The sequence below is a fragment of the Phoxinus phoxinus genome, assembly GCF_949152265.1.
Source record: "Phoxinus phoxinus genome assembly, chromosome: 15".
Classification (NCBI taxonomy): domain Eukaryota; kingdom Metazoa; phylum Chordata; class Actinopteri; order Cypriniformes; family Leuciscidae; genus Phoxinus; species Phoxinus phoxinus.
The window spans coordinates 15,812,645-15,837,215 of NC_136890.1; the positions used below are offsets into that span (position 1 = coordinate 15,812,645).

At 36.3% G+C, this 24,571-nt stretch overlaps 1 protein-coding gene across 3 annotated transcripts; it reads right to left on the reverse strand.

Moving 5' to 3' along the window:
• Positions 1 to 18: 18 nt before the first annotated feature.
• On the reverse strand, positions 19 to 24,209 carry ulk1a (unc-51 like autophagy activating kinase 1a). 3 transcript variants are annotated; one of them, XM_079638490.1, is made up of 28 exons: positions 23,741 to 24,201; positions 23,556 to 23,648; positions 23,262 to 23,303; positions 19,550 to 19,582; positions 19,248 to 19,284; positions 16,286 to 16,459; positions 15,853 to 15,926; positions 14,526 to 14,627; positions 13,018 to 13,076; positions 12,365 to 12,447; positions 12,222 to 12,272; positions 12,044 to 12,132; positions 11,238 to 11,370; positions 11,088 to 11,133; positions 9,895 to 9,978; positions 9,478 to 9,585; positions 9,249 to 9,358; positions 8,261 to 8,329; positions 8,052 to 8,164; positions 6,776 to 6,951; positions 6,522 to 6,634; positions 5,647 to 5,772; positions 5,366 to 5,532; positions 4,254 to 4,426; positions 4,032 to 4,150; positions 2,551 to 2,705; positions 2,309 to 2,444; positions 19 to 1,420 (listed from the first exon to the last, which is right to left on the reverse strand). In XM_079638490.1, exons 1-28 carry the CDS (start codon positions 23,828 to 23,830, stop codon positions 1,374 to 1,376), a joined length of 2,802 nt encoding a protein of 933 aa, XP_079494616.1. In that variant the 5' UTR covers positions 23,831 to 24,201; the 3' UTR covers positions 19 to 1,373. The 3 variants fall into 3 exon arrangements, with proteins under 3 accessions (XP_079494616.1, XP_079494617.1, XP_079494618.1); XM_079638491.1 differs by lacking the exon at positions 8,261 to 8,329 and having other exon boundaries at positions 23,741 to 24,209; XM_079638492.1 differs by lacking the exons at positions 19,248 to 19,284; positions 19,550 to 19,582; positions 23,262 to 23,303; positions 23,556 to 23,648; positions 23,741 to 24,201 and adding an exon at positions 16,632 to 16,801.
• Between the last annotated feature and the right edge of the window lie 362 nt (positions 24,210 to 24,571).

Here is a 24,571-nt window from a genome sequence, read left to right on the forward strand (position 1 = left end):
GAATCAACATACACAGAGTACATATAAAAGTGAAATTTATTCGAATACACTCACACACCCATACCACATGCATTCTGCACTTATTTTTGGCTTCTGCAAATGGAAATAAGACAAAAACTTCAGAAAACACATCATAAATACTGTAACAACATATACAAAAGAGTTCATTGTCCTCAGTTTAACATAACTATTATTTAAAAAAGTTTCATGTGCATATTTCTAACATACATTTCTGACTAAATGCCTTAAAAACGCCTTGATATGAAAAAACACCTTTAGAGTTATTGACATCGAAAAATGCAAAAATAGTGCAAGTAATGAACAAACATGATATGAAAATTTGAGAAGTATAACAGATTGTAAGTCTCAGATTTGTTTTGAGTGTCCAGTGAGATTAAACCAGTTACCGGTAGGTTATTTAAAGCACTACCATATCACTACAAAACGAGACTCATCCAAGCAAAATGTGCAAAGTCATTTACTTGCAAAAGATTCGAAAGCAAACTGAAAACTTAAACATCACTTTCAGACTGACAATTAAAAACAGAAAAATATAAAATGCTACACACAAGCTATTGACTATTTTCTTATTGCATTTTCTTTGACTTTCAGGTGTTAATTAAACCAAAATGAGCCATTACATCGAAGGCTTGCTTTCTCTGCAGTGGTTCTTTACAGGAATCCAGAAGGCAAAATGGCTTATAAAGTGCTTTGCTGTTTTACATACACATGAATAACAGTATGATAGTTAATCTAATACAATTCTCAAGTATTTCTCCCACCGTCATATGACAACATATGAAACTGACAGTCTTTATCAGTAGGTCTGCAAAAGTTTGCCACATTTTTGGTCAGTTGCCACATTAGAACTGTACATCTGTAGCTGACTACTACACATCCACCACCGGCTGCTATTTCAACATCAGCTCGGTGGTTGTTGGCTCACAGAGGTTTCAAATGATTGCGAATTCCCTTCAGATACAGCAGATAACTATCATTTCCTCAGTCTCATGCAAAAACATGCAGGATAAATCCATCAAAACAGGATAATTTCATGTAACTTCATGAGACTAACGTTATAGGCATGTTTTAGTACGATTGAATGAAAAGCATCCAAGCTGTTAATCATTCAGTCCCCAACACTGTCTCTCATATCATAGTGCTAAGATTAAAGTCATCACTTGAAGTGCCATCATGGAGATTTCATCTCGGTCAATTATGAAAAAGTATGTTCTCACCTTTTTTTGGCTTTGGAAACCAAGTATCACATTTTAAATGAGTGGGTGAGTGTGAGTTTTTCCTTTCACGAAATTTAAAATAGCAACTTCGATTAAAAGAGATGTAGATGTTGTGGGTTTGATGCATCACACACATCATTTGGGCTGAAGGGAGGAGAGTCGTCGCTCAATACACTGTTTACCTACAGAAAGGGCAAACAAATGTACATCAGAGATGAGACAAAGTCCCTTTAAGGCAAATCATTTCACTCGGCGGCCATCTTTGAAACGGGGAAACATAAAATTCTCCAAAGCTGTTTACCAAAGCTTACGATTACATTTCATATTTGAAATTACCAATGAAATCTGATAACCGTCTTCATTTTTTTTTTCTAAATGCTCAAATCATGACAACAAAATAAAAAATTATGTGCATGTGCATTCATAACTCTTAGAAACACTAACTGTTTCTATAGCAACTGGTGCTTCTAACTGGCGATTGGCTCTTTTATTTATAAGGCGGGACTTATTCCGCTATATTGCGCGTTGCACTTTCTCCCATTAATAATAATATTAGTGCACAGTCTTTGTATATAAAGTCTTTGGATGACATAAATAATGAGCAATCTACATAACTAGTGTGTTTTCACTACTGTTCAAAAGTTTGAGTTTAGTAAGATTTTTTCATGTTTTTGAAAGAAGTCTCATATTCACCAAGGCTCCATTTATTGAATAACAAATATATATTTTACTGTCTTTAAAATGTAATATATATGTGATGGTAAAGCTGAATTTTCAGCATCATTACTCCAGTCGTCAGTGTCACATGATCCTTCAGAAATCATTCTAATATGCTGACTTGCTGCTCTAGAATATTTCATAATATCATGAAATTGTGCTGCTTCATATTTTTGTGGAAACCATATTATTTTCATATTTGAAACAGAAATCTTTGTAACATTATAAATGTCTGTAATGTCACTTTTGATCAATGCATCTTTGCTAAAGTATTAATTTATAAAAATAAAAATAAATGTATACAAGTACTGACCCCAAACTTTAGAACTGAAGAGTAGGTGTGTCATACTCACATTTGTTGATATTGTTTATGTCTGCAGTCTCTGTAATAATTAAAGACAGGCCCTCCATCAGCAGTAAGGCCTTATGGTATCGCTCTACAGAGGTTTCTCCATGATGAAACATCTCATCCAGCGCTGCTGTCTGTACCTGATCATATAAGAGAGGAGTGCAATTCATATTATTAGTATTACAGATTAGATGCGGAGATGTGTCTCCTCATATTGTAAGAAACCAAACAGGAGTGTGTTCATACCATCTGAACGGTGTGTGTGTAGATGAGTCTCTCAGCAGTAATGTTCATGCGGTCCATCAGTCTTTGCTTGCTGCTGAAGAAGAGCTGGAGTTTCTCAGTGAGAGAACGGCAGGAGTTCACACACCCCTTATACATCTCATTAAGCTTACGTACTACTGCAAGAGCAACACACAAACACAACATACCAATCAGAATGAATGTTTTATACAGTTACAGTATGTGTAGTTTTTGATTGATCACAAGCGACAGTAAAGTAGTTTAGAATGGTAAAAATGGAGAATGGTAAAAAATATTTATATTTGAAATAAACCCTGTTCTATTAAACTTTCTATTCAAAGAATTCAAAAAAAAAAAAAAAAAAAAAATCACAATATTCACAAAGATTTTGCTAAAAAAAATACATTTAAATTCCCTTGTTACAGTGTAATTATATAAATAAATACTGAGTAATACTGTACCTAACATGAGTGTATGCACCTAATATGAGTAATACAAATTCTAAATTCTAAATAAAATACTGAGTAATATTAATTAACAACATGTAACTTACTATATAATTAGGGTTAGTTGTTTATAATTAAGCATACTTTACTGTTATTACTATAGTAAGTACATGTAAAATGTTTAACAGGGAAACTAAAAATAAAGTATTACCGCAATTTCTTTCTTGAGCACCAAATATTAGATTGATTTCTGAAGGAGCATGTGACACTGAAGACTGGAGTTTTTTTGGATTTTTGTGTGTGACTGAGTAACTGTATATAAATTCATATAAATGCCTTTGTGTCATTAAATATATTTTCTTTATAGAACATTTCATTAAATAGTTATTGATCTTGTTTTCACAACTGATTATGTCTGTGATAGCATGCCTTAAATGATATAGTCACTCTGTATGGGGTAAGTTGTCACAACTCAACCTGCCATTAAGATGTCAGTTTAATTTCAGAAGTCAAATTAAACACGAAACACACAAAACAATTAATATAACGGTTCAAATGCAAAAGGTAACATACGCAATTATCAAACTATTATTTTGCCAAACAGAAATCATAATTCGGACAATTTCCCCATGATATATAGTTATATATATGGTTGCATAATTTAGAGATCTTTCGGTTCCACTTTATATGAACAACTATGTACCAACATTTTTATTGATCATTTGTTACAGTTTATTTTATTTTGTTTCAAAAAATACCTGCATGTTAACTTCTATAATTACACTGTTAACCCTTCCTTTACCCGATAACCCACCCTTTAAACATACTATGATACCTGTCCCTAATCTTACCCGTATCCCACCTCAGTAGCAGCAGAAGTGTTTTGCAACTCAACATGAACACAATAAAGACAAGTACCTAACATTTGTTAGTAGTTAAGGACACATAATATGAAGTGGGACCGTTTTTTGTTTTGTTTTTTTGCATTAAAATTGTTGGCTGTTTTTGGCGATTATGTGCTTGGAGTATGTGACTTACCTTGTTTAACAGATCCTGATGGGTAGAGTTTGCCTTCTTTGATCCCGGCCATCGCTGTGTGTAGCGTTGAGGACAGCAGCTCGGCACACTTCATATAGAGGACCAGCTGCTCTGCAGAGCTACATACACATGTGCACATCACTCACAGTGTACGTGACGTAATATCCTACACATGACACGTTAAACACGTGTGTGTTTATGCATGAATGAGTAGTATCTCACCTCCACTCATGGCTCAGCAGGCTGATCTGGTCAGCCACCATGCTCTGCTCTAAGAATGAAGCATCGAGTGCCATGTTCCTTTCCCCACTGTCCTTTGTTCGAGCAACCTCTGTGATGCAGTAGGAAAAGGCTAGAATGAAGCGCAGTCGGCTCAGCAAGTCTGTATGCCCCTCCTGTGTAGAAGAAGAGGATGGCATTTTCAATTCAACAAAAATGATTACGGTCCTCATCGACAATTATCTATTAATCAAAGAATCCTAAAAAAAATTATCATGGTTTTCACAAAAACATTAAGCAGCACAACTGTTTCTTAAGCACCAAGTCAGCACATTAGAATGATTTATGAAGGATCATGTGACACTAAAGACTGGAGTAATGATGCTGAAAATTCAGCTTTGCATCACAGGAATAAATTATATTTAAAATATATTTAAATAGAAAGCAGTTATTTATTAATTGTAAATAAAATGTAAAAATTGTTCTCCTCCAGATAACAATACTGATTTTAACAAACAACTATTGGCTGATTCCGAATCCGATACCGGTATTTGTCACTTGCTCTCTTATTTTAACTTTTGTCATTAAAATAGATGTGTTTTTTTAATCATGTTTTAAATGAGCAAATTAAAAAAATGCATGCATACACACTGTACTATATACTATGCATATACTGTACACTAGATAGTTTATTGCTCCATCATCAAATTATTTCTATTGAACATGGATTGGATTTAACATTCAACAGGCCAACATAAATAGACAAATACACCAAAACAAAGATGCATTTGAAATAAACAGTGCTTTTCAGGCAGTAGTCTAACAGTAGTTTTCAGGTACAGAAATACAGTCATCAAATGTAAAATATATTCTTCATTGTATAAATTAAATATACATTAATCCTTATTAAAGTTACAAAAGTTATTCAGTCAAGAGTAGTGAGCGATTTTTTTTATTAACATTAAAACAAGAATATTAGGCTGTGTCGTTTTAAGAGCTGCACGGATCCAATATACTGGTACACAAGCCTTTTATTTCTCAACTGTTTATAATGACCAGCTGACTGTCTGACTGACTGCATTTTTCATACATAATGTATAGCCCAATTGGTTTACCTCCATAAGCGTCTCCTCTGGCAGTTCAGGTGGCACAAATGCCACGTCCTCACTGAGGTTTGCTGCAATGCCATCTGTGTAACCATAGCGCAGGCTCTCAGGTGAGCCGTAGGCCTCGTGCAAATGACCGTAGGTCCAGCCAGGGCTTGTTGGGCTGGGAGTGCCCACTTCAACAGCAGATTAGGTGAATTGAAAATGCATTGTGAGTCTAACAGATACAATAACACGCAAATGCAATACATGCGTTTCAATCTCATTAAGTAAAATAATGGAAGTGTCACCTGAGAAGCGTCTAGGTCGAGTAGAGTGAGGAGGTGTGTGTCCGAATTCAGGAGAGCCCAGCATGAACACGACTCCAGCAGGACTGCCTGAGCCCTGCTCTATGCCATCACTGCCACAAGGGGGTGCTACAGAGATCAGCACACAATGGCATTTACAACAGCAGATACACTAAGAAAAGTGCCTGATGCCACGCTTTTAAAATATGGTCTATGACTATGATTAACAACAGATATAAAGAAAACATCTTTAAAAAGGTATTAGGTAATGTAATGTAAGACTTATAGTATAGTTATAAACTTTACACATACAAAACTGCACATAGTTATGGTGCTTTTAAATACAGGGTCAAGAGAGTATTCCAGTCATTTGTGAATAAAAAAAAAAAAATGAAATAAAATAATGAAGAAGATTTCTTGGGTGGATTTCCATTTGTATGCCCAGTATAAATATTTTTATGGAAATTAATGGATTTTAACGATTATAGCTTCCTGAGGGAACCAGTGTAGGGTAAGTTACTCTAAAAAGTAATTCATTACTAGATATTAAGAACGCCTTGAACAGTGTAATTATATTACTGTGCTCTCTCTAAAAAGTATTGCATCACTTATTACCAGTTACTTCCTGAATCCCCCATCAACCTCGACCAGTTGAACAATTCAATGATAGATATGAAACAGCTCTTTTATATCTTTCAACACCAATAGCAAACCACAACTATTCAACCATCCAATCAATTCCCAAATTCTTGTTTGAGCTGTTTCACTCGAATAAACATCATAATAGGGATAAAAAGACTACCGCAACTTGTTTCATGCTGACTTTAAAGCTTGTCTTTTGTTGAGTGGCTAACATCACTGTTAGCATGACCTCATACCTGTTGTGTCCATGGGTTTCTCTGAATTTAAGCTCTCACAGCTGCCCCTGTCAAGTTGATGTCCGAACACAGCCTTCAGCAGCTTATCTGAGAGACGGCCGGTACTTAATGACCTACAACACAAATGACTCATAAACACAAACTCGTCTTCCAGAAATCACGTCACTGCAGTGAATCCAGTGCCGATTATGAAATATAACTTATCATCACTAATAAATATAACTTATCACAACCAATCACTTATTGACTAATACCTTTTGACCATGTCCCTTCTTTCCGCTGGCCTGAGAAGTGGCACACGGGGCCCCGTGGCCGGGTACTGTGCCAGATCTTTCAGGTCAGACGCGGTCTTGGTTCGGGCGGTCAGGCCTCGCTGAACCAGCGCCGTACTTGGAGTTTGACCAGAGATGGGCCGCCGATACAAATCCCACTGAAATTAAAAGTAGTCAAATATGTTTTAGTGCTGTGTTAACTGATTTAAAAAAAAACGAATTTATCACACATTTTTCTGTAATCCAAATGAATGTAGACTTAACATAAAGATTGTATATTTTAAATAAACCTTTTTTTCTCAATTTCTGTGGATGACATTAGTAATTATAGCCATTCAACATTACAGAATAATTAAAAGCCATCATTTTTAATATTTTTATGGGTTAAAAAAAATATTACATCAACTTTTAAGTGAACTTAAAACAATTTTCACATAAGCCCATTATTATAAATGTCACATTTAGCTGTGCCTTTAATGTAGTGTGGTTTATATAGTGTATATAGAAATTATGTCTCAGTATTACTATAAAAAGTTTCATTTATTTGCAATAAAGGTTAACTAATATTCAAAAGTTTGGGGTCAGTAAGATAAAAAACCAAAAACAATAAAACAGCAATCTTAAGAAATATTATTACTATTTAAAAAAATATATATTTTAAAGTATATTTAAAATGTAATTTATTCCTGTGATGCGAAGCTGTATTTTCAGCATCATTACTCCAGTCTTCAGTGTCACATGATCCTTTGAAATCACTCTAATATGCTGATTTGGTGCTCAAGAAATATTTCTTATTATTATCAATGTTGAAAACAGTTGTGCTGCTTAATATTTTTGTAGAAACCAAGACACATTTTTCCCCCAAGATTCTTTGATGAATAGAAAGAACGGCATTTGTTTGAAATAAAAATATTTTGAAACATTATAAAAGTCTTTACTGTAAATTGATCAATTTAATGCATGCTTGATGAATTATTCATTTTTAAAATTATTAATTAATAAGTATTCATTTTGACCCTCACTTTTGAATGGTACTGACAATATATAATTATACCAAAATATTTGATCAAATTCTCAAATTCCACTTGAACGTGTTTTAACTAAAGTAAACATGTATTATACTAAGGTCTGTGTTGAAGTCATTGCTACATCTATTATTGCTCTATACAGGAACGCCTGTGGTTTACACTATGGCGGTGGAGCTGTTTTTTGTGTTTATGTTCTGTCATTCCCTGATTAGCCAGCAACAGTTACTCACTCTGTGCACTACAGATTCTGGGCTGTGATGATGACCTCTGGGTCTGTGAGTCAGGGTTGTGTCTAAGGTCGTCAGGTCAGTGAAGAGAGGAGAGACCTGACCAGGCCGTTGCTCTGAGAGACAAACAGAGACAGAGAAAAATGAGAAGTTGGAACAAGAAGTCTTACAAAAAATCATATCTTACAAAAATTGATCAACAGGCATTTCACCTGCAGCATTTAACCCCGTCTTACTGCCAATAGGCTGGGGCTGACTGGGTGTTGCAGGAACATTTCCCACTGAAAAAAACAGCATTCTCTATATGATCAACAAAAACACATGGTTTCCTCACTTTTGCTTCACCAATGCTAATATACTATTATATTATTTACAAATATTTTGAATTTGAATTAATTGAATTTGAATATTTATTTTGAATTTGAATTAACTTTTATTTTTATATTTTCAGTTAATTGTAGTTTTAGTAATTTGGTCTTTAATTCGTTTTTATTTCAGTTTTAGGTTTAGCTATTTTTGTACTCCAACTCCAACTTATTTTTATTTCAGTCAATCATTTTTAATTTTTTCATCTAATATGTATTATTTCAATTATTGAAAACTTTTGAATGGTAGTTTTAGTTACCAAATGACTGATTTCCATGACTTTCCATGACCTTTCCAATCGTTTGTAATTAAAGTGATTTTGATTCAGACGAATTTGCTAAATAATTATTGAGACTTGTCTAAAAATTTAATGAAAAGAACATTACTCTACACACAAGCAATTTCAAGCTGATTAATATTTTACAACAGAACATAACTATAAAGAAACATAACTATAAAGAAACGTATATATAAACTAAGAATTAAAACTGTTAAACTGAAAACATAAATAAACTATAAATTAAAACTGTTAAACTAATAATCTTTCTTATTATTTATTATGTTACTATTTTATTTTTATGACCTTTTCCAGGCTTCAAAAACTATTTAAAAAAATTGATATTTTTATATTATTTATGTATATATTTATTTATTTTCAAGGCTTTTCATGAATGTGGGAATTCTGGCAACAGAATATGCAAATGATGAATATCTCAACTCAAACAAAAGGACTGACTTTATTCGTTATTTTCAACTTCCTGAAAAAAAAACCCCGCCGCTAGAGTCTCTTTGTCTACCAGTAAAGTATGCAAATCAAAACACTGGTTTCTTTACCTAGTGGGGAAGGTAGAAACGGTCTTGATCCTCCTGCTTCTGGCGAAGCCCTCATTCTCCCACATGTTGGAAATCCATTTGAGCAGCAGTGATGTACAGGTGTTGCTGTCCTGAAATAACATAAACAGAGCTCATGTGTTGATGCATGGGGCATTCAGGAGCACATTTATGTATCCTTGTCATGTCAGAGAGAGAGAGAGAGAGAGTGAGAGATAGAGATAAACCCAACCTGTCAGACACTTGTAGGTTGTGCTCCATCCTCTGGAAGTTGTGTTTTTGTGTCGGCACTGGAACAGGCACAGACTGAGCGTAACTACTGCCACATGACTCCAGAGGCCTAGAGAGAGAGAGAGAGAGAGAGAGAGAGAGAGTGAGAGAGAGAGAGAGAGAGAGAGAGAGGGGGGGGGGGGGGGGGGGGATTGGTTGGTATGTCATGTGCACAAACATACATTTGAACCATTTGTTCCCTGGTGATCTGTGAATTACTTTCATCTCTTTTTTCAAGCTAGTTAGCTCAGACAGCTGTCTCTCACTTCGCGCAAGCAAACAAAGGCTATTGTTTAGTGTGAGCTGCTCGTGAGAGTGTGTGTTTTTACAGTCTCTGCTGTATTAAATGCTAATCTCCATACTAATGCACACACAGTACCTGGAGGGGCTTGGGGAGGCTCTGACAGACGGGGAGGATGATGGCGTTTGACCCACACAAGCAGTGACACCCAGCAGTGAGCTTCTAGAAATAGTACACATACACAGTTATGCCATTATTGCTATGCTATTAAAGCATCCAACTATATAATATAGGGTTTTTCAATCTTTTAGATTCCATGCCACAGACCCTAAAAATGATCATCACCCTTATGCAATGGAACCCTAGCCTAAAATGTAAAAGGCAGCTGTATATAATGTTTAAAGACCCAATTTATACAAGTTTATTGGTATACTATACCATTGTAAATTATTATTTGTAAAATATTGCATTTGTTACATATTTGCATCTTTATACTCAATTTGATTCTGTACTATTAGATATTTTGATTATGTACTGCATTTATTTATCTCGAGATTTTATTGTATGTGTGTGCAAAATGTATGTGTGTGTGTGTGTGTGTGTATATATATATATATATATATATATATATATATAATGTTATATTTACTTTAATCCGTTTTTTTAAATGAATTTTGTAATTAATTTAAAAATGTTTTACTTTCAAATAAGTTTTCCCCCTAATCATTCTGCATTAAGATTTTTTTATGTTTTTGAAAGGACTCTATTGCTCACCAAGGCTTTGCCATAACACAAATAAATTACATCTTAAAATATATCAAAATAGAAAAGTTGTATTTTAAATTGGTATAGCATTTCACAATGTTACTTGATTTTACTGTATTTATGATCAAATAAATGCAGCCTTGGTGATCATAACAATCTTTTTCAAAAACATTAAAACACCTAACTAAACCCCAAACGTTTCAAAGGTAGAGTATAAACGTGTATCTTAGCTGGTCTATTAACTCATGAATGCATTAGATGACCAAACACAGATGTTAAAAAAAAATGCTCAAATTTATTAGAAAATTTGTAGTGAATTTTTTTTGTAGAAATGTCTTCCTTCCTTCATTGCACAAAAGGTCAACTGACATACTTGAAATGAATATTCACGACACGTGACACTTTTAAGCATGCAAACCATTGTGTTAAGTGCAGAAACAAAATGCAAGCACATCTGTTGTGTAGGTTAGAACTGAGAAGCATGTTGCATGTAACTATATACACTATGTGTGTGGGCCGTGTCACTTTAACTCTTTAAGTATTGGAAAAATGTAAAACTCACTTACCCGCTGCGCATCAAACTGTCCTGCCCTTCTGCTGAGACTAGTTCACCTACAGGAGTGATCAGATTGAGATTTATATTTGTGCAACAAAAAAAGCAGGTTAGTTTGTTACATAATCCAAAGTAGGTCAACGAGTGTGAGGGCTCATCTTACTGGTGAACTGAGCCGGCACCATCACGAAGTCATCGGACTCAGAGTAAGATTCAGAGGAAGAGTCTTCCAGCTGGGAACCTGGAGACGGTGTGGGGTTCATTTGAGGGAGGGGCCTCAGAGCTTCAGCGTCACACTGTCAAGAAAATACTTTATATATACACTACTGTTCAAAAGTTCTTTTTTTGAAAGAAGCCAATGGAAGCATGTTTCTGCCACGGAATAGGAAGTGGCGCATTCCACAGACGAGAATCCATGAACCGCATTATTAGACCGTTTTCTAAGGCTGCATGGTGTGTTAAAACTATTTAAAAACCATACTATAGTATAGTGGTATTGTGAATTCACAAAGGCTTCGATTCAATGTAGTAAATATATGTCCTGCGGGTTTAATATATATGCGCGTAGATTACGTGCGTCTCAGAGCGGCTCCGTTCACAGTAAATCCTGCAGCACATGAACTGTTATCATTTACATGCATGGAGCGTCTCAAACTCCATCTCTGCATATGCTGTGAGTTTGTGTTGCTCATAACGTTTATATGGGAACGCAACGTGTTGCGTTTCATCAGATTCGTAAGGTAAATCTGCCTAAAATTTTCCTCATTGTTGTTATATATGTATTTAAGGAATTTTAAAGGTTTAGGTCTTTGCTTAGGTCTATATAAATAAAAAAATATATAAAAAGATTAATCAATTACCGGTAATCGTCAAAATAATCGATGATAACTCGATTACTAAAATAATCATTTGTGACAGATACACCTCAAAAAGGTGTATTTCATGCATCATGAGCTGTTACTGTGTTACCTGAGTAGGAGTGAGGCGAGCGGTTGAGGAACCGCTGCTGGAGCTCCCAGAGCCAGAGCTGGGATAGGTGGGCACGGGCACTGGAGAGGCTAAGACAACAATGATCAGATGTAAATGTTACTGTAACCAAAGCTATAGCAGATTAGCTTGAAAAAAGTAATGCACATCATAATCGTACATTTCTTCATGGATGTACTGGCCTCCATGAAAGGATGGTGAAAAAATTGATCTGAAATAGACAATAATCACTTATTTATTATTATGATAAGTTGTCAATTTATGATCCCTACAGGGTCTTGTAAAGTAAAATGTGTGACTGACCAAAGTCCATGCGTTCAATGTGGTTCCTCTGCAGCAACCCAAGCAGAAGGTGCCTTAAGTGACTGGAGGTCTCACGTGGAATACTGGGAAAAGCATTTAGGTGTTGTGTTAAACACTGACAGGAATCACAACCAACAGTTCTGTGTGCATGTTTATATTCTTGTGCAAGGGCTCTTTGTGTTGCCAGAGTAACTCTGTAATTGACTGAGTAAGTAGAAAAGCGATACTCATGAATGCAAACATTGCAACAGTCTAGGTAAGTAAATAAGGCTTTCATTTTAAAGAGGGAAAGTAATGAAAGATGGAAGAGAGAAAAGAAACAGTTCTACTGCCTTGTGTACGCTATCATTCAAAGGTTTGGGGTCGCTTTTGCCCGTGTTTGTGAAATAAGTCTCTTTCTATGCTGATCTGGTGCTCAATTAACATTTCTTATTATTATCAATGTTTAAAACAGCTGTGCTGCTTATTATTTTTGTGGATTCTTTGATAAATAGAAAGTTAACAAGATTTTGATCAATTTAATGCATCCTTGCTAAATAAAAGTATTAATTTCTTTTAAATGTACAACACCAGAGACCTTTGCACCTGTCTAACACACACTAAACCGGATCATGTTGATTGATGACTAACATGCAGTCCTCAGGGTCACTTACCTGGGACTCAGGCTCCGGTTTCTTTCATAGAACTGCCGCAGTTCCTGAGGAGTATTTGCCTGGAAAATGATTTTAGAAAGAGAAAGAATTTGAGAAATTGTGTTGACCATTATAATTAACTGATCATCTGGGGGGAAAAAAGAAAATAAGAATTTACAATGAGTGAGGGACCTGAATCTGAATATTTCTTGACTTGGGCTAGAAAGCAATGGCCCTTAATACTTGAGCATTGTTCTAACTGTTCTCCAGAATCACTGGAGCAGCATTACAGCAGGTTTTGCAACTTAAAACTATGCACTACCTTGAAGGCAAATATCATGCATATTTTTAAACTTTATACTGATACTATAGTTTGTTGTGAACAGTATCACACGGCTTTACTACATTCTTCTTTTATAAACTGGGATGTAAACATTTGTTCCAGATCTGAAGCTAGATTTTAGACTAAAGGGACTGTTTCTACAAATCATAAAGGCTTTCTAATGGCTGCGGGAACACGCACTAAAAGTGATATTTCCATGCAAGATGAGGTAAACACAACGGCTAGGATAAAGGTGACTGGTCTGTTCTGAATGAACTCAGTGACCCATCTTGACCCATCTGCAGACTGATCTCACATTGCAAGACTCCCAGAAGCTCCTAATGCATAACTAACTCTTTCTGAAGGCTAAAATGTGAACCCATAAATAGACACAGTGTGCTTAGAGGAGGCTCAAAAGTTTGCTGTATGAACAGAGGTGATCTTAATAATACATGATGGCACATCACCCTTTCATGATTATAATAATGAATTATCATAAACTAATAATGTTCAGCCTGGGGCAATATTCAGAGGAAAAACTGCAGCAACTAATTACACAAACATGCATTTTTATTTTGCAATACATTCATCACACAGCAAAAACGAAGAACTCCCTTTTCTAGTAGTGCAACCCGAGATGCTGCCCATATGAGTGGGCAAGTGTGTATGTGTGGGTGTGAGTGTTTGTTAGTAAATCAGAGGGTGTGTTTAGTTGTAGAGGCATATGGTGATGTTTATCAGTGAGATGTCACAATCATGTTTCACACTCTACAGGGCATAAATAACCGAGGGTGCCAGCCAGCTAAGCTTTCGCAATGAAAAGGTTCCAGAAGGTTTTCAGTAGTGACGTAGTAGAAATTCACAATATGTGGCACTGATGGCATTTTTTTTCTTGATTATTACACATTGCCTTTAAAAAGTTTGGTAAGAGTTTATAAAAAAAAATATAAAAAAATAATACTTTTATTCAGCAAAAATGTTCAATGATCAAAAGTGACAGTACAGATATATATTCATATATGATTTCTAATGTGACACTGAAGACTTTGCCTGACTGTTTATTAAATTGCAATAATCTTTCAGAGAGAGTTCCCCTAAAAAGGAGGTGTGAAAGGTTAAAACAAGCTTTCTCTCTTTAGGTCATACAATATGTTGTGTGTGTGTGTGTGTGTGTGTGTGTGTGTGTGTGTGTGTGTGTGTCACTGACCTGAAATGGGGCTTTGCCAGTCAAGCACTGGTAGATGATGGTCCCTACGCTCCACAGGTCAGCTTTGGCATCATAATTCTGTGACATGATGACCTCAGGAGCCTGTAAAGTTGACCAAGACAAGTAGTACTCAAAAACATGTGAAGTCAGTCAAGTCATACAGAGTAAGTCAGAATATCTAATACATGGCTGCTGTTTTTCAAACAAGTCAAGTAAAAGCAGTACTTTAATATGGCATACTTTCCTGTAGGGCTGAACAATTCATTGAAATAAAATCGAAATCGTAGTATGATTTAGTGTTATTATCAAATCACTAAAGGCTATGACTGTGTGTTTCAGAGTAAAGCGTGGCACTGGGTTCTTTTACACGATAGCAGCTCATGATCCAGTGTTTTCAGTGTCTCAGCACAACATGGTCCAACATCTTCCCAATACTTGTAATGGGAAGCGCTTATAAACCAATCGTAGTTTTTGTAATACCGTACCTCACAGCATATCCAATACAAGTCAATGGAGTTGGACAAAAACTACGATAAAACCTGTTGCAAAGCATCTTTTGCAGCGATTTTTGTGTGAGCATATCAGTGAACACCCCTGACCACTCGGTGAGTTTCACGTCTTTGTAAACGAAAGTTTAATGCGTTTTAGGAAGGATTGTTCCAGTGCACCTATGCAGCCATTGTGGAGGTGGGGGGGTGCTACCACAGAAACCGAAAATTCTCGGGCGAGCAGCATGTGTCCAAATTTCAATCTTAACCGTTCTATTTCATCAGAAACGATCTGAAAACAGGGCTTTAAGTGTAAAATACCGAACTTGTCCTTTAAATGAATTATCTGTGCACATCATGTGCCCTTGCAATCTTTAATCAAAATAACTTCCCTTCCCTCTTGCAACAACATCCCTTCTATGATGAATGTGTTTAATAGCGCGAGGGCGGGACAACCTGTCTCTCACACGAGACCAAACAATAGCAAACCACAACCATCCAACCAATAGAGTGATGCAGGGATGACGTCAAAACCCGGACGACTAATTTACCAGTGGCTCCCTCAAGATTTTCCTTTTGGTTTTTATAAAAAGGTTTTTCAATTTAGGAGTAAAATAAGGTCTGTGGTAAACATAAGTTGACGATATTATTAAGAAAAAAACAAGAAAAAAAACAGCTTAAAAATATGCCTTTTCAATATGAGTGTCTGTAATTTGTGTTGTAGAACAGGGGTCTCCGTTGTAGAACAAAACGTCCAAGTATCGTTAACTTAGTCCTGCAGCCTGTTCCTGAATATTTTGATAATACAGAACATGAAAGTTTTGAAGTCATCTACTCACCATGTACATAGGAGAGCCACAGAGTGTGGCGGCCATCGTGTTTCCCTGCAGATAACGTGCAAAGCCAAAATCAGCTAAAGGGAGAGATAGAAAGGAAAATCAGTGTTTGGTGCTAAGGACTACATTTGGGAGCTTGTTTTGGTTGGGGAAGTTGGTGCATGAATGTTTACAGTCAGTGTCTTTTAGTTGTTTGACTTTACACAGCTGTGTAGTGACACACAGTGTCTACATAACGCTCAAGAGCAAACAGAATAACGTCGTAAACACCGAAAACAAACCGCAGTCATAACACAAGAACAAAAACACCACAGCCAACCACTGCCAAACCTGATAACTCATAATCTCACAGTCTCATTATCAGTACATACTGATCCATGACCAGTCTTTGCGTTTCTTTTGGTAGAAACTGTGTACTTTGACCCGGAGCACTCACCCAGTTTGATGCAGATGTTGTTGGGGTTGGCCCTGCGACCTGTGCTGTACGAAAGGAGAATGTTTTGGGGCTTTAGGTCACGGTGAATGATGCCTTTACTCCTTAAAACACTCATGGCTCCCGCCAACTGCTGCAGTAACACGCGGATCGTGTCCTCGCTCAGGGAGCCTTTAGCTATGAAGAAAAAGTTATATAGTTGAATAATTACTTGATTAATAGTTATATATATTATATATAATTGTGGGATATTACATAATTGTTTACAAAGAAGTAGCAATCCATCAAAAACTAAATGTCCAGCTACCATCCACCTCCAAAAGCTCATGCCCCCCTTCTCCCAGTGTACCTCTTTCCTTCCACTCAAAACATGCTGGTTTCATGTAGTCTTATTTTTAGCCCTCATGTTTTTCCACTGCAGGAGAGGGCAGATAACAGACTGGCAGGTGAATGAGGTCAGGCTCTGGTTTGAGTTTCAGCAGGGGATCTTGGTGTTGTGCCAGTGAGTCTGTGGTAAGAGGTGAGCGGGTGAAGGCAAACACGGCCCCTGATGAGGCTGGCATGAATCTAAAGCTGAACAACGCTACATGTCTGATGGCTTAAAAAAAGAGTGGCCAACGCAAACATGTTAAATATAGCCACGCTAAAAAGTTTATGGTTAGATGAAGATCTATTGGAACCCCGAAGTGTGTGTGTGTGTCTGGGTGAGACCACATCCAAACAGGCTCTATTTGTGGCAGCACATGTGTGAAACTAAGCTATTCTCAGAGGTCCTGAATTATCTTTCTGAGGAGAGATCAGGGGAGTTGTTTGTTTGTGAATATATCTGCAGTTTCAAGAGCAAGTCAAAGTCCAAAGCAAGTTTAAAGCTTCAACCTTTGAGAAACGGACTTTGATCTTAAAGGAATAGTTCACCCAAAAATGTTTAAAGATTTTGTCATTTTTTTAAAATAAAAAAACATCCACCCAACATTTTTTTGTCATCACTTGTTCCAAAGTTCTGTTGAACACAAATATAACCCGGGTTTAAAATAAACAAATGCGGGTAAAGATCAACTGTGGCGGGTAACGCTGTCAAATCACTAGCCAATTTGGCAGATTTAGCGCAAATACTCAACTCATGAGTTATCATGATATATTAAATACAGCGTATTGAGCAGAATCTGCTCACATCTGGCTTACTTGAACACACACGTCACTACACAACAAATAACGGCGAGCACTTGTTAATTTGCATTTAAGCAAATAGCGAAGATTAAAAAGCATTTGGTTAACGGAAAATACATTATTTTCCAACATCCTATATTTTTTTTATGTTCTTTGTACTGTACTGATCTGTCCACCTAAAATACATTTTTGGTGAAAAGGATGAGGATGAAAGAGGAAAGGAGGAGATGCTGGATGACAGGATTTTGTTCGAATAAGAAATTAATGTACAAAATACAAATTTTATAATATATATATATATATATATATATATATATATATATATATGAAGACTTCAGATGCAAAAGCCTCTAAGTGCCATCTGAAATTTTCTTCTAGAATTATAATTTTTTATCAAGCTCGTATGTTTATGTTCAGTTATTTCACTTTAATGGCAATGAAAATGACCTAATAATTGACATTAAAGTGAAATTAGTGAAATTAAATATACGAGCTTGATAAAAGTGCTAATTTTAGAAGAAATTTTCAGATGGCACTTAGAAGTCTTCATATATATATATAAATTTTTTTTTTTTTTTTTTTTTTGGGCTAGTAGAAGTTCTGAATGGCCAGTACCTTAAAAATTATTTAAAAGCCAAATTGTCCAGTGAGTGAAAAAGTTAATTTCACACCCTGAATATAATATATAACTATCTATCTATATCTATCTATCTATCTATCTATCTATCTATCTATATATATATATATATATATATATATATATAAGAATGTTGGTAATCAAACAGTTGACGGTAGCCATTGACTTTGACTGTGAGATTATGAGACTATGGAAGTCAATGGCCACAGTCAACTGAATGTTAACAACATTATTTAAAATATCTTCTTTTGTGTTCAACAGATGAAAGAAACTCACACAGGTTTGGAACAACATGAGGGAGAGTAAATCATGACAATTTTTTGGGGTAAACTATCCCTTTTAAGTCCTGTCAATAATCAGCCTTTAATAAACAAACTTAGAAAGAATTAGAGAAATGAAGATACATCATCCTTTTGTGAATAAACAAAATGATGATGAAGAAACAATTCCAACAATTCCAACAGATCATCCCAATAGCTGAATTTTAGAGATATAGAACATTTAGATTAGCAAAAAGGGGATAGGGATAGGAATGGTCATTTCCAATATTAATACGTTTTACATTTACTTTTCCATCATCTAACTCTCACTTTAAGTTAATTGTTTACAAACCAGAGTTGTAAAAACACTAATAATTTAGTAACACTGTTACTAATGTAATCATGTAATCTTTTTACTAATGCAATCTTCAGCAAATCTCAAATTGAGTATCCATTGTGCATACAGTATATTATAATGTTGTGATGTCTTAATTTGATTGTAGCATTTACAAAACATCGTTTTTAGTATTTAAATGTTGATTTATCTCAATAAAATAGTACACCATTTTAATATCAACCATGACATGAAAGCAATTATGAAGTATTTTAATTCTTGATGCATCTGAATTTGACATCTTCAGCATACAGGTTCAAATGTTTGTTGTGTTATGGAGGCTCAGTGCTGCTCCAAAGTCTGTGTAAAGATTCTGCATAAAAGCTGCACTATATATGTCTGATCTGACTAGCCAACAGGAAGAAACCAAGCAGGTATAACAACATGGAAAAAACAAGACACCTCGCCTCTTATAATAGTTCAAAAAAATCTTAATTAGACGTATTTAGTGCCTAATTTGTGCGTTCACACAAGAAGGACAGATACAAATGAGGTCAGTGTACTTACAGTGTAAATACTCTGCTAGGTCTCCTCCATTGCAGTACTGTAAGAGGAGACAGTCAAACACTGTAAGTGTACAGTTGACACAAAACAAACTCATCGGAAGAGAGAGTAATCACAATAACACAAGGGCTTCAAATGGCTATATGCTGACAATGATAACACAGAAGTGTGAATTAAGCTTTGCATAAAGGACATCCTGCAAGGGATGGTGAAATTTGACCTCTGATTTTCCTCTACTTCTCACAAAGTCTATTTTGAGGTTTACAGTGGGTATGTGAGATGTGCGGCATGCCATCTGGACTCACCTCCATGACAAGATAGACACATCCCGATATCTCCTGCAGACAGACACATGTGGCACAAAGTGAAATATTTATAATTGATTATATGCAAGAAACACCCAGCAACATGCCATATGACAGCCATGGCAGGAACTCTACATTGTCTAGATCAGGACGGGCCTCTGGCTGGACACACAATAGACGCCAGTGAGTCATCATACAAAGCCTACACTTACCTAAACCTTCTATCAATAGTGTGTTATTACAGCATGTGCTTGCAAGCAATACAAATCACAATAAGTGTCTGCATGACAGGTTTTATTTGATTAACACCTTCAGGTACCTTGGGCTGTGAGAATTGTTTTCCTTTTGCATTTGAGTTTAAAATAGCGAGCTTTTATTTTGTGAAAACTTCAAATTGTTGAAGGACAAATGTAGCGCACAAAAGTGATGAAATAGCTTTAGTTTATCTCTAAAGCTGAGTGCACAATTGAAGCTAAAATCCCCTTCTTATCATCAGATATATTTTATTTATTAAATCCAAAAAATATTTAATAATAATAATTACTGAAAAGAATGACTAATTAATAAATTATATAAGTATAAATGAAAAAATATAAAAGTAATATTATTTATAATAATATAAAATAATGACTTATTGATTCACAATTATTAATGCTGTAATTATTGTTGAATAATTGTATTGAGTCTTATAATTGTATGGACTTCCTAATGTGCATATTTGATGGTAATATATGTTTGAGCACTTTTCAAAACCATTCTGGGGTGCGTTTCCCGTACAACGACGTATCGCTGCTTAATAGTCAACTAGCTAGTCACGACTGTTTCCAGAAACCATATTGTCGTAAATTGGTCGTTCAACAACGTTGGTTAATGATGACATGCACGTGGTGGAGTAATAACTCTTAATGAATCCATTTGAGATCTAATTAATGCTAGATGTTTTGCTATAAATGACGGACATGTCATTTGAGGAATATTTGGAATTATTTTCTGTTATTTTGCTTTATTTCCAGATTTAATCAGAGACACGTTCTTATGCACTAGCAAGTCCGCACATGCCCTATCTTCAAAAACGGTGCTTTCAATCTCTTGCCAATCTAAACGACATAAATTACATTTGTATGTATTCCAAATAAAAGATACAGATTGTACTGAATGTCAGCTTGCTTATTTTGCTCAAGATAAGGATTTATTGAGTCCACATGTCATGCAAACAAGAAACTCTGCTTCTAACCACAGGCCGAGAGCTGGTTTCGGTAAACACCGACACGCTGAACTGCTGATATTGACAGAACTTGCGACCAACGATACTTTTGGGAAACGCTTATTTCCTAAAAATGTTGTCTTATTTCATAAAAAAGATTATGTTTTTATGCTAATCAGTGTACAAAATAAATGCACATTCAGTGCAACACCATGCTCTTCACTGGCCAAATCATGAACTTTGAGAGCCTCCTAATGTGCAGTAGTCACTAAGAGAAACCACCTTAAAAATGCCCTTTGACCTTTAGTGTGCATAATCCAACCCGGTATGGATTTTAGGTGGTTTGTTGCCCATTCGTGCCAGTGAAATTCAATGTAGGATTAATGGAGCTACAATGTAGTCTTCTGAAAGGATTAATGGAGCTGATCAATATGTCCACACAGGCCAAGTGCCATGGTGACCCGTTTGAATGAGGTATGAACATGGCCAACTTGTTGTGCAACAAAAGTCCTATTTGGCCAATTTCCATGCAGTGCGTGTTACAGCAGTCGGGACAGAAGCAGGAGGTGTCTTTACCCACAGCCACAGCTGACTGACATACAGCGTTACAGAGCACTGGGAGGAGCGTGCTTTAATAACATATTACATAGAACTTGTTTAATGAAAGACAACAAACCATTATGACTTCAAAGTTGTGTAACAGCTAATTTTAAAAGTGTGACACAATTACTGTGGATAAAGGCTTAACGTTAAGCTTCATGTGTGTGTGCTTGTGCAGAATCTATGAGAAATGAAACCAGGCCATCAGTGGTAATGCAAAGTAAACTAGGTAAAGCCCAAGGCTATAGACCACACACAGGGCAAAATACACTCAAATTATCTTCTCTAGACGCATTTACAAGGCCATAAAGAAGACTGTCAAAACATTATGATCCATCAGCATGAGCATACAATACAACGGTGTTTCTCAACAACAAAAGACTGAAACAACATAAAGCTTAAAACAAATATCGTTAAACTCAAAGCTGTTCCACAGCATGTTTTCCATGAGTGCGGGATGGGGTCGAGGGTTGGGTTTCACTGACTAAGCATAAGTGTCATTTTCGTGTGCTATTGTTCGGCGTTCATGCAGGGCAGCAGCCAGCCACCTGGTGCACATTGTGCTGTCAGGTGGATCCAATGCCTGGCGGCCGTCTGCTGATCAACCCAGCTGGACAAACCCATGAAAAATACTATAAATGCTGCCCAGATGGAGATTAGACTGATATTGGAGCCAGTCAAAGGTGGTGGTCCTATAATCGCAGGTTTGTTTAGTATCAAATGCTCCTGTGACTGTCCTAGCAGTGCGTGAGGTGTAATGGAGCGAGCATGAATTATTTGTGTGCGTTCACTGTCAGGTCATTCTCAAAGGATAATGTGGTGAGAGGCTTGACTAACTATGCAATCCAGTCCATTCAGCTGCAATTCGTTACAATCTAAAATAAAAATCTCCGACTAGGTGCCTTGGGTAGTGGAGTGCACTAAATGTACTAAAATTTGCATAAAATACAACTTTGATAGTACAACAGGGATTTTTTTTTGTGCATGTCAGCTATAGGCTACTACTTTGACCTATAAAATATTTTCAAATTATTTATTTATTTTAATTTTATGACTGAAAAGGTTTTCATCAATTCAGCAACCCCTGCAGTTCCCTCACAGATCCAACGGGAAACCCCAATTTAGAATAGAATATAACACTACAAACAATTTGAAGTAAACCTGTTATACTTGCTGAAGGGCACCACACCGCAAGATCGAAGGTGTAACCCACTGTGTTAAGTTTCTTAAGCTCTCTACACCTGAGACAACCACCTGTCATCAGATAAGCTCGACTGCCTGGAGTCCAGTCCAGTCCTCTATTCATGATAAGGGAATCCTACATCAGACAACGTCTGTTCTGTATGCAAATGATAGAGACAGTCGGTTAAAAGGGTGAGCTGGACTGGCAGGTGCTGGCTAATGCGTGCACAGGTGTTAGGTGTATACTTCAATAGACATAGACATCTGTCATGGCTGCCATTCGGCTGTTTATTTTTAGTACTTCTGCCACAAGAGGTATGAGATTTAGTTGGAGGGTTTATCGATTTTCTCTGCCCACCTTGATATCATCAGATAATGGTTTCACTTCTGATGCAAGATACTGCAACATGAAATCATTACTCATCGTGAGTCATAGTCTGCATCTATTCGCCATGGTTGACTGGCTAAAGCTGCTAATAAACAGTGTGTGACATCAGTGGGCGGGGTTTAACGTTTAACCAATCAGATGAAGGGAACTGCACCCATAATGTCAACACCAAGCCATGCGATATTCCAGTTATAAATATCCTCAGTAACATGAAGAGAAAAAAACTCTGTTTTATTAGATTAGAAACCACTTAAAATAACACAGTAGGCCTAGACATATACACCTAATAACTACATTCCCACACGAGTTATAGCAAATAAGCAGATAAAGTTACATACCTGAAAGTCTAGTAAACTGACAATATTCTCATGTTTCAGCTCCTGGCGAAAACACACACGGGATTCACAACATTAGTCAGCAGCTCATGTAATTGCTATAAAAAGGTGATGATATTTGCTAAACCATTGTTTATATCAATAGCTAAACGTCACTATAGCGAGAACAGCTCACACCGATTTTCGACATGTTAACTATATCTGTGTGAATATATATATCAACTGGAACATGTTAAAAGTAGTAAGCAATCATGTGTGCGTACACAAACAAACGCAACGTCTAACTAGGAAACTCACCTTTAATATCTTGATTTCTTTTCCTAAGAGCGACTGTGATTTGGCGAGATTTTTCTTGTTAATGCATTTCACCGCGACCTCAAAATTATGTTTCTATGGATAAAGAGATCGTTTTACTTTATGGCAGTCGTGTATAATGATTATTTGCATATTCTGTTACGAACATTAGGAAATGTACAACTTACCTGTTTATGTCTTCCTCTGAACACCACAGCAAAAGCGCCGTGTCCTATTAAATCTTTCCTGTTGAACTCGTACTTCCCAACGCTTTCCATCGCTTGTCTAAAGTTGAAAGCAGCTCAGTAAATCCACGGGTGAGATGAGGGTGTCAGGGATCTGTCTGTGCGCCGTGGATCTCTACAGAACAGGAGAACTGGACCCGTCTATCGCTTCCCATCAGCTGCTTCGCACCCAAACAATCTGACACTTCGGTCATGATCGGTATTCGCTACCTTCTGGTTAATACAACCAAAGTCACTGTCATCTTGATCATACTATTTTAAAACACTGTTTTTCAAAACTAAAGCTCACAAAATTGTGCTAAATTAGATTCGGAAACTGTCTGAAGTCGGTCGTGACGCCTCGGCTCCACTGTTTTGTTTGGAAAGTGTTCTGCGTGCGCACTTCACATAAAAACTTGAACTGTGCGTGTCCATTACACGCATGCGCACTACCAGTCTGTATGTACACTAGTGGCTGGATCTGCGCATGCGCTTGTCAAGGAGCCAGGACAGAAATGTTAGAACAGCTGAGAGGTTGACTTCAGGTTGACTGCAAGTTTCTTGCAGTTATTTTTAATTCTGTATCTGGGAAAAATATATTATTAGTTATAATAATTAAACAGCAATTGATCATTATTATTAATATACACTGCATAGCCTACATTACAGTTTTTCCTCAATTGTTTACACACATTTTCTGAAAGCATGCCTCATATTCTCAGAACTCTACACACAAATAAAAAAACACACACAACCCCTCAATTCTCCTGCGAAATGAAACTTTACATTCAAAAC

What these genes read in the sequence shown, in the direction of transcription:
- ulk1a (XM_079638490.1), bottom strand. Translation starts at nt 23,830, where the DNA reads ATGGAAAGCGTTGGGAAGTACGAGTTCAACAGGAAAGATTTAATAGGA. An exon ending in CTGGCAAAGCCCCATTTCAG is followed by an intron (nt 13,077 to 14,525) that starts GTCAGTGACACA and finishes ATCATTTTCCAG; the next exon opens with GCAAATACTCCTCAGGAACT. An exon ending in CATTGAACGCATGGACTTTG is followed by an intron (nt 12,273 to 12,364) that starts GTCAGTCACACA and finishes TGTCTATTTCAG; the next exon opens with ATCAATTTTTTCACCATCCT.